This window comes from Molothrus aeneus, chromosome Z (genome assembly GCF_037042795.1).
Source record: "Molothrus aeneus isolate 106 chromosome Z, BPBGC_Maene_1.0, whole genome shotgun sequence".
Taxonomy (NCBI): domain Eukaryota; kingdom Metazoa; phylum Chordata; class Aves; order Passeriformes; family Icteridae; genus Molothrus; species Molothrus aeneus.
The window spans coordinates 71,386,766-71,396,443 of NC_089680.1; the positions used below are offsets into that span (position 1 = coordinate 71,386,766).

The 9,678-nt window shown below is 45.3% G+C and overlaps 1 protein-coding gene across 1 annotated transcript; it reads left to right on the forward strand.

Moving 5' to 3' along the window:
* Nucleotides 1-261: 261 nt before the first annotated feature.
* LOC136569092 (ketosamine-3-kinase-like) lies at nt 262-9,241 on the forward strand. Its single transcript, XM_066569385.1, has 6 exons — nt 262-462; nt 3,708-3,859; nt 5,210-5,301; nt 5,777-5,859; nt 6,264-6,386; nt 7,072-9,241. Exons 1-6 carry the CDS (start codon nt 322-324, stop codon nt 7,408-7,410), a joined length of 930 nt encoding a protein of 309 aa, XP_066425482.1. The 5' UTR covers nt 262-321; the 3' UTR covers nt 7,411-9,241.
* Nucleotides 9,242-9,678: the final 437 nt, after the last annotated feature.

Genomic DNA, 9,678 nt, shown 5'->3' on the forward strand with positions numbered 1-9,678 from the left:
AATACATCAAAACACATAGAGTGAATATCTGCGCAGAGCCGTGTAATATGCACTTTTCACAACTGGCATACAGGCAACGAGAGAATCTTTAGACAGTAGCGCTCGAGTGCCCCGGGCGCCTCAGCCGGGCGCGTTAACCGCCACAACCGCCCCAGCCGCCTCAGCCGCCCTCTGCCCGCCTCGTCCCTCCCCTTCTCGGCCCGTCCCTTCCCTTCCTTGCCCGCCCCTTCTCGGCCCGTCCCTTCCCTCCCGTTCTCGGCCCGTCCCTTCCCTCCGTTGCCCGCCCGGTTCCGCCCCGTCCCTTCCCCGGCAGCCGCCGCCATGGAGGACGCGCTGAAGCGAGCGCTCGGCACGGCGCTGCTGCGGCCGACCGGGCACACGGGGAGCGGCTGCATCAGCCAGGGCCGCAGCTACGACACGGACCAGGGCCGGGTGTTCGTGAAGAGCAACTTTCAGTCGGAGGTGTGGCGGGGTAGGGGTCGGGGGGCTGCCGGGGGTGGGCGGGCAGCGTTCCGGGCCTGGGGTGGCAGCAGGAGCGGGGCAGGGCCCGTCCCTGTGCCGGCCCTGCTGAGGCCACACCTCGAGGGCTGGGGCACCTCTGGGCCCTCACGCAGGCAATGGAGGGGCTGCAGCGTGGCCAGGGAAGGGAACGGAGCTGGGAAGGGAATGGAGCCCCAGGAGAGGCTGAGGGAGCTGGGCAGGGGCTCAGCCTGGAGCAAAGGAGGCTCAGGGGGCCCTTGTGGCTCTGCACGGCTCCTGCCAGGAGGGCACAGCCGGGGGGTGTCACCGTGACATTTTCTGAAAAATCCCCTCACCAGGATTTTTTCTCCTGAGAAGCTGAGGAGCTTCAGCCTCTCCCCGTTTTACTGCTCTGGAATGTGATTTGGAGAATTGTTTATCCAGCATGTGAATTGTTTTTAATTAATGGCCAATCACAGCCAACTGTGTAGGACTCTCTGAGTCTATCACGGGTTTTTATTGTTCATTCTTTTCTAGCTTTCTGATGTCTCTCTTTCTTTAGTATAGTTCTAGTATATATTTTTTAACATAATATAATATCAATATATAATAAATCAGCCTTCTGAGAGGAATCAATTCTCATCTCTCACCTCATCCTGGGGACCCTCACAACACCACAATGGGGGGGTCAGGCTGTGCCCCAGGGAACAGGGACAGGAGCAGAGGGAACGGCCTCAGGCTGGGCCAGGGCAGGTTTAGATTGGGCATCAGCCTTTGGACACTGCCAGGGATCCAGGGGCAGCCACAGCTTCTCTGGGCACCCTGTACCAGGGCCTCACCACCCTCACAGTCAGGAATTTCTTCCTAATATCTAACCTAAACCTACTCTCAGCAGGAATTTCTTCCTGGAAAGGGTTGTTAAGCATTGGAAGGGGCTGCCCAGGTAGGTGGTGTAGTTCCAGTTCCTGCAGGTGCCCAAGGAACACCCGGACGTTGCACTTCGTGCTGTGGTGTGGGTGACAAGGTGCAGATGGCTCAAAGGTTGGACTTGATAGTCTGGGAGGTCTTTTCCAGCCTGACTGATTCTGAGGCAGGATGGTGTTGTGATACTGGCGTTGCTTGTCCAGGACATGCAGAATTTTGTTAGAGGTATCCCATGACATGCTGTTGTCACCTCCAAGGGTAGCAGTGGTGTAACAGTGTCTGCAAGCGCTGTGACAGGGGCTAAGGCAACCCAAAATTGTGTCTGCTGAGGGGGCGCGTGCCTTCTGTGGTTTTAACTAAAACTTTTAATTCCCTGCGCACAAGAAAAAGTGATACTTTTCCATAATTGTTCAAGCTTTTCTGCTTTGTCCTTTCAATACCTGGAATGTGCTGTCGAAGGTGGATTGCCTGCATTTGGCAGAGATAAATGCAATAAATACAACTTATTTCTTCAGCATCCTTTGCAGAAGCAGAGATCGGGTGGAATTTACTTTAAAGATACTCTGTATTTGTGTTTGTCACGTAAATAGCTTCAGTGGCAGAACAGGAGTCAAAACTCGCATTTGCCCTTCACAGCAAGCAAGTGTGCTTGAAAGTTGCAAATGTGTGTGCAACTGTATCTATTCCAAATTTCTCAACAATTTCTGATCAAGCTGGGGAGCTGAGTGGGGGTGGCGACGTGGGATAATGCAGGAAGGGTATCCTGCTTCACAGAGGAGAGTTTGAATTGGTGTAGCCCTTCCTTAGGTCTGTACACCGTTCTGTATTTAGCTGTACAATCCAACGAGCTGCAGGATCAGGCTTTGGGGGGGGGGGGGGGGAAAGGAGATCTGGATGGATTTTCTATTCAGCAATTTCATTTTGTCTGCTGCTTGCTGTGTGTGGATCCTGAGCGCCGATTAAAGCAAACTTTGTGGAAAAGTTTGTGTGCACTGTGCTGTGTGAGCAGCAGCTGCTGTGCATCAGCAGTTGATGGCCCAGCGTGGTGCTTTAGACAGAGACACAGCATTCCCTGATTTCCTGTGGGTGCTCTTGGAGCAAAAGGACAGCCGGAGGTGGCTCCCAGAGACGGTCACACGCATGGAGCACCACGAGGAAAGGCTGGGAGAGCTGGGATTGCTCAGCCTCCAGAAGAGAGGGATCTGTGGCGACACAGTTGCACCTTCCAGTGCCAGAGGGTAGCCCACAGGAAAGATGGGGAGAGACTTTTTACAGGGACCTGGAGTGACAGGGAAAGGGGGAATGGCCTCAAATTGACAGAGAGTAGGATTAGGTCAGATATTAGGAAGAAATTCCTGACTGAGGGTGCTGAGGCACTGGCACAGGGTGCCCAGAGAAGCTGTGGCTGCCTCTGGATCCCTGGAAGTGTCCAAGGCCAGGCTGGACAGGGGTTGGGGATAGTGGAAGGTGTCCCTGCCCATGGCAGGGATGGGGCAAGATAATGTTTATGGATGTCTTGAGGTCCTTTCCAGCACAAACCATTCTGTGATTGCCCCTTAACTGATGTCTACTGCAAATTGTCCTGTGACTGTGTTGCATGGAACACTACTAAAGGGCTTGCATTCTCTATTTCATTCATTCTACTTCCCTGCTTTTGCTTTTGCCAGATATGTTAAATTTCCCACCTGCTCTTTCTACCTGCCTGATTCTTGTAGAGAAACGTTTCTTCCTGTGATGAGTGTCCCTGGTCTCAGAGGAGGAACTCAGGAGAGTAGATTTTCCTTGCTGTGGGTAGCAGGTGCTAGAAAGAGGTCCAAAATTCAGAATGTCTTCCAGGCAAATGCAGTTTGGTGGTGGCTTGGGCTGTGCAAGTGTGATAAGGGGCATTTGGCTGCTACAGCTGATGGCCACCCACACCCTTCCCCTATGAGGTAAAAGAAAACACCATGGAAAACCATTCTGGTGAAAGCTCTGATGAGGCACAGCTGAAGGAGCTCATACTTTATTATCTCTAAGCAGTTTGCATTCCTTCAGTTGCAAACAGACTTTCTAAATTGTACAGAATTCTAGAACCTAATTTTTACTTACTTGTTTTATGAAGTGAAACCATTTTCACTCACTTGTTTCATGAAGTGAAAGCACTGTATTTGTAAAGCTACTGTCAAGTCTGATGGGGTGGTCCTGTCTGTATCTTGTGTGTGAATAAACATTTCCTCCAACCTTTCTATGTAAGTTTTACAAAATCGTTTGATGTTGTGGAAGTGCTTTGTTTGCCTGTGACTGATGCTTGTAGACACTAATGCTTTTCCCTTAATATCTGGCAGGCCAGAAGAATGTTTGAGGGAGAAATGGCAAGCCTGGAAGCCATCCTGAAAACAAAGACAATAAAAGTGCCTAAACCCATGAAAGTCATTGACCTCTCTGGGGGCATTACTGTGTTTGTGATGGAGCATTTGGACATGCGGAGCTTGAACAGGTGAAACAGTGTTGTCTTTGCCTCCTTCAACCAGAAATTTTGGCTCTTAGGAAATTTAATCACTTGTGTTCATAGGGGAAACTTGTTCAGTTTTTTTCTAAAGCGAGTCAAGAACAGTATGGGAAATCACACAGCAGAGAGTTGTATGAAATAGTTGATAATGGCTCACCTAGCAAATAGATCATACGTCCCAAACTGAGTCTCGGTTTTGGTTAGTTTTGGGTTTGTTTGCTTAGGTGATTAGTGGTTTTTACAGTAAGGTTTCTTTTCACAGAGAGGAAAATGAGCAGCCTCATCACCTGTTTTGTGTACTTGCCCTCTATATAAGAGCCACTACTTTATTGCTTGGCATGATTGTGCAGAGGCACTTCCCCAGATCAATTAATCTTGATTTCAGTATTTTCAGCTCTTTACCTTCATTTTGATAGTTACAAACTTTTGACCCTTCTCTGTGACGAGCACTTAACACGATGAATTCATCTATCTGATTCCATTAGGGAGGTGATCATGACCAGTTTCTCACCTCTCCCTCAGAACTTGTGCTGCCAGTTTAAAGTCTTATCCCTCATCCTGCTTGTTGGCAGAGTTTCTAATTCATGAAGACCTTCAGCGAGTCCCAAGAGAAAGGGCAGAGATGATGCTGTTTTGGGGTCAAAAATGGTGCCTTTGGCCTGCAGATCTCCTGTGTTAACAGGAACACATTGAAGAAAAAACTGTGCCTTAAACGACAGTGACTGGAGAACAGAGGAAGTTGAAGAAGGTCAAAGGCATAAAAGGAAAATAATTTTGTTAACATGGGAGGCAACTCGTTGTAATATCTGTTTGTAATTACTACAAGACTTTCTGAACCATATAGAGGATGAGGTTTTATTAAAAATAGACAATAAACTAGGCCCCTGTGACTCTCATCATTTAGGCATGTTAGAGAAAAGCAGCTGGGAGCAGCAATAGAAAGAAGAGGATCAGCCTTTTGGTTCTGTTTCCCAAACACAGTTTACCAGAGTTAGGAAAAAAAAATCACAACATGTGCATTCTTTCTTAAACGTCTTACTGAGAGTCCTTACAGAAGTGATGTCACACAGAAATCAGAATTGGTATTTCTCATTGTTAGTGAATTTATGCTTTTCACTTTCATTAGTGGTGTCACAAACAGCCAAGTACATTTTGTGTTAATATGCAGTCTTTGTAGGAAGACAAGGTGTTTATAACTGAAATACACTGAAAAGAATGTTTTGTTAGAGGTGTAGAACTGCTTTTGCTTACTTGATCTGTTCAAGTGACTCGTGGAATATCAAGCCCTGGTTCTATTCATGTGTCAGTGGTACTCATGTTACCTTTTTTGTTTCTTAGACACTCAGCACTGTTTGGAAGTCAGCTGGCTGATCTTCACCTTACTAACCTGAAACTTGGAGAGAAGCTGAAGAAAGAAGGAAGCATAGTTGGTACAGTACACAGCTGTTTGCATATTTAACCAAGTTGATAATAATCTACAAAGCAGTTAAAATACTGCTTTTGCAGTATTTAAAATAAAACTTTTGCTACTTCAGGACAAGTTCATCTTCCCCTGAAGATAGCGTGAGACTAGGTTTGGATGAACCAGACACAGGCAGGGATTCTTTTTGCTTTTGTTTGCTCCTTTTGCTTTTGTTTGGGTCTGTGTAAGCAAAACATATACTCAGTTTTGGCCATAAAGAACCTCAAAATAGAATTTTGAAGAGCAGAATATGCCTGGTTAACATCAAACTTTAAATTTAAAAAACAACCACATTGTAATCTTGAAAAAAACATTAAAGTGCAATTCTTTTTTATTCTCAGTAGAAGCAGCATTTTACTCTTGTGTAGTTTTAAAGGTTCATTTGTGTCGTGGATGCTCAGTATTATGTCACTGTTGCTGAGTTTTTGTCTTTGGTTTGAAAGGTAAAGGTGAAGGGCAATCAGAACTCCAGTTTGTGGATCAGTTTGGCTTTCATACAGTTACCTGCTGTGGTTATCTTCCACAGGTAGGTTGTACTTTCTCAGAGTGATAGAATTTTAAATTTATCTTGTTTTCCCTGCAGTGATATAGGAGGTCAAAGATAGCATAATGGGAATAAATGAATTTTTGTGGAGCCATGAAAATAAAAAACTCTGGTTCTGCCTGCTAAGGCAGGTTGTGTTTTGGACAGCACTTAAAAGTGCTTTGGACACTGATGGCTCTTCAATTTCCTGCACTTTAATCACTGAGAGAAAATTATTCCCCTAATTTAATGTTTTAAGATAACATTTGATTAAATGATGGTAGCATTTACTGTCCTGAATGGTGCCAGCACAAAAACTGTGCGATCCTCAAAAGCGTTATTTGAAAAAGAAGCCAATGTGCCTTTTGTGTGGTGTGGAACTGACATCTGCAGTGCTGTTCCTTCAGGTGAACGACTGGCAGAGTGACTGGGTGACCTTCTTTGCTAGACAGAGGATCCAGCCCCAGATGGACATGATTGAAAAGAAATCAGGTGACAAAGAAGCAAGAGAACTTTGGTCACAGCTCCAGGTAGGAGCAATTCCCTCAGTTCTCGTTACTGGGAGAGTACTCAAATTTTATTTTCTTAAACCAAAGTTTCTGTTTGTTGGTTTGCACCAGGTTCTGTTGGTAAGAGACTCCAGATTTTAGGGATTAAAATGCCCTTCTTCTAAGTTACAATGGCATTTGCCACATCTCCCTATGCTAACATTCCAGAGTGAATTCCAAAGTGCCAGATAGCACTTTGCCTGGCTGTTTGGGAAATGCTGGATGGAGTTCATATTCTCATTCCCTGTAACTTGCTCATGATTAGAAATGTACATAAGCAGCTCTGTCCTGCATGCTGTCTGTTCATTCACTGTTGGCACCTGATTGAGTGACTGCACTATTGGCTCTTTGGCTCCTACATTTTGGAAATTTTTTGAGACATCCTTCAGCTTTTTAATGATGAAGTGTTGGTGGCTGTTGTGACTAACCCTGGTCAATATCTGAGTTTCAAGACTTTTATTTTCTTGCTAAAAAAGATTTAGGTGACCATTCTGCTGCTGCCTTTTATGAACAGTAAGAGTCCTCTGGATGTACTCAGCATTTCTGCTGACCAGGTCCTGTGTGTTTTAAATGATGGGTTTTAGGACATGTCAAGTATGCAGATAAACCCCTACATTTGAAGGGAATGATTGTGTAATTTACACATCTTTCTTTTCTCCCCCTGCAGCTGAAGATACCCAGTTTTTTCAGTGGTGTGGAAATCGTTCCTGCTCTCCTGCATGGGGATCTCTGGGGAGGAAATGTTTCTGAGGATGAATCTGGTCCGATTATCTTTGATCCAGCCTCTTTCTACGGCCATTCAGAGTACGAGCTTGCAATAGCTGGGATGTTTGGTGGCTTTGGCAGCTCTTTTTATTCTGCTTATCACAGTAAAATCCCCAGAGCTCCAGGGTTTGAGAGGCGCCTGAAGCTTTACCAGCTGTTCCACTACATGAACCACTGGAACCATTTTGGGACAGGCTACAGAGGGTCTTCATTAAACATTATGAGAAACCTTGTAAAGTAAATTGCTGCTTAAGCCAAATATTTCCTGTGTTGTTTGGAGAGCCCCATACTTGGTGGTGCAGCTGCAGGAGTAGTGATGTTAAAAACAACCTGTGAGACCCTTGACCTTCTTAAAGACCTAGAAGCAGTGTCTCCTGCTGAATACCAAGTGTAAAATAGTCATCCCTTTTTAGGATAGCTGGGGATAACTCCACAAGGGAAAAAACTAAGGAAGGAGTGAATTTGCACAGTGAATTAAAGTTTCAATGTCCCAAAAGCATGTGAGACTGTGCAGGGTAATACAATTTTAGATGCCTAAAAGAAGTTGCTCACTGCATTTTGCTGTGTCTTCCTCCCTCTTTGAGCTCTTCATGTCCAGTTGTGTGCATGAGAGCAACGTTAACAACAGAGCTTGAAAGTCCAGGAGGTTTTTGTAACAGGAGCTGTGAGAAGGGATTTGGACTTGCTGTTAATTTTCACAGAATCAGAGTGGGTGAGGCTCGGGGGGGGATCACAGAATGTCATCTAGTCCAACCTCCCTCCTGAGCAGATTACTTAGGATTGGGTCCAGAGGCTTTTAAAGACCTCCAGGGTTCTGCTGATTGATTCCATTGGATGCAGACTGGATGCAGTGGGTGCCTCTTGGAGTGGTTGTAGGCTGTTCTGTGCTTCAATATCCACAGCAATTCTGTTTCCACCAGAACTAGTTCTCTTGCCTTTTTGGACTATGCTTTTGTCCAGTAGTGGGCATTCTGAGAGAACTTTCCAGGTAAGACGCTTTCCACGTGCACACCTTGTGGAGGTGTGTTCTCTAATGAAATAAAACCTGCACATGCTTCACATACATGACTAAAGTCAGTCAAAGTCCACCTGATAATGAAACCATGTTAGCTGGCACTTTGTGCTTTCCACACCCAAAAAGAAAACTATGAAAATATAACTTAAAAGGGGAAGGAGGTCAGGGGAGACTCCTGGGATGGCTCACAAGCTGTAACCCTCTGCTTCTCCACAGGAATGCCTATCAGTTATTTTTATTCCAAGGGGATACTACTGCTTCTGCTTTCTGATAACCAGTGTGTTTATCCACAATAGTTTATCAACCTTATTCTGGCACAAGGATCAGTAAACCACAGCGTTAGTGTCACTGGGACCACAGATGTGCCCAGTGCAAGGCTGCACTGTTTGTACACCTGTGCTCAAGAGAGTTCCAATGCAGACTTGGACTGCTGCACTGTTCACTCTAAAATACTCTGTGTAAAGGCCTCAGACACGCCAGGAGGGGGAAGGTGTAGACACCTCTGGGCTCAGTACTTGTCTGGATAACCTGGAAATGAAGGGAATCTTCCTTTCCTAAACTCTGAGCTGGCAGTCCCCACTAAGTGCAGGCTGTGGCTGTTGTGGTGGCAGCCACGAAAGTGAAGGAAGGTGACGTGTAGCTCCCAGAGCAGCACTTCACCCTGTCAGAAGCCCTTGGTGATAGTTGCAGAGTGTGGCTGTAACACTGAATTTGTGCTCTTTTGATGCAGGCTGGTAGTGGTGCTGCTCTGCAAGCCTGCCAGGTAGGTGAGAGAGATGCATGATTCTAAGGTGCACTTTGAGTGTTGGGGAATGGCTTGTGTTGACTGAAACTGCTTTGCACGGGTGTTGGCAGATTACTGAGAGTTTTCTAGTTGCTAGTTTGGCAGTTACTTACAAAAATTGGAAACAAGTTTGGAGGAGACTGGTATTTGGTACTACTTTCCTTAATTCTACTGCTTTTCTCACTGGCTGTTTGACTTTTGCTGCAAAAAATCAGCTTGGTAGAATAGGTTTTACGTATACCTTGTTACCTGAATAAAAGGTTTCCCAGTTGATTATTGTTGTCTCTGTTTTCTGAATTAGAACCTTACATCTTGGTTTATTCCTGGGAAATTACTTGCTCTGACCTGTTAAAGATCCTTGATTTGTTGGATAAATTATGATTATCTGAGGTGTTTGTGGGAATGTGCATGGTCATGGATTGGTATGGAGCAGTGTGCTACTGACGAAAATTTGCATATTCATTACAGAGCAAGTCAGGATGTTAATTTTCCTAAAATGCATTTAACTCTTCAACTCTTCATTTTAGGAGGGGAAAATGAATATGAGAATGGATTTTCTGTCAGTTGTAGTTCTGAGATTAATTTACTGATAAACAGCAACCCTTCAGGGATGACCTTTTCCTAATAGAACTGAATCCAGACACTTTTGTGATTGAAAAAAGTTGTGTTTATGCAAGTGATGCAGGTAAAAACAATTGCATTTAGAGTTT

What these genes read in the sequence shown, in the direction of transcription:
- LOC136569092 (XM_066569385.1), top strand. Translation starts at nt 322, where the DNA reads ATGGAGGACGCGCTGAAGCGAGCGCTCGGCACGGCGCTGCTGCGGCCG. An exon ending in GACATGCGGAGCTTGAACAG is followed by an intron (nt 3,860 to 5,209) that starts GTGAAACAGTGT and finishes TTTGTTTCTTAG; the next exon opens with ACACTCAGCACTGTTTGGAA. An exon ending in GAAAGAAGGAAGCATAGTTG is followed by an intron (nt 5,302 to 5,776) that starts GTACAGTACACA and finishes TTGGTTTGAAAG; the next exon opens with GTAAAGGTGAAGGGCAATCA.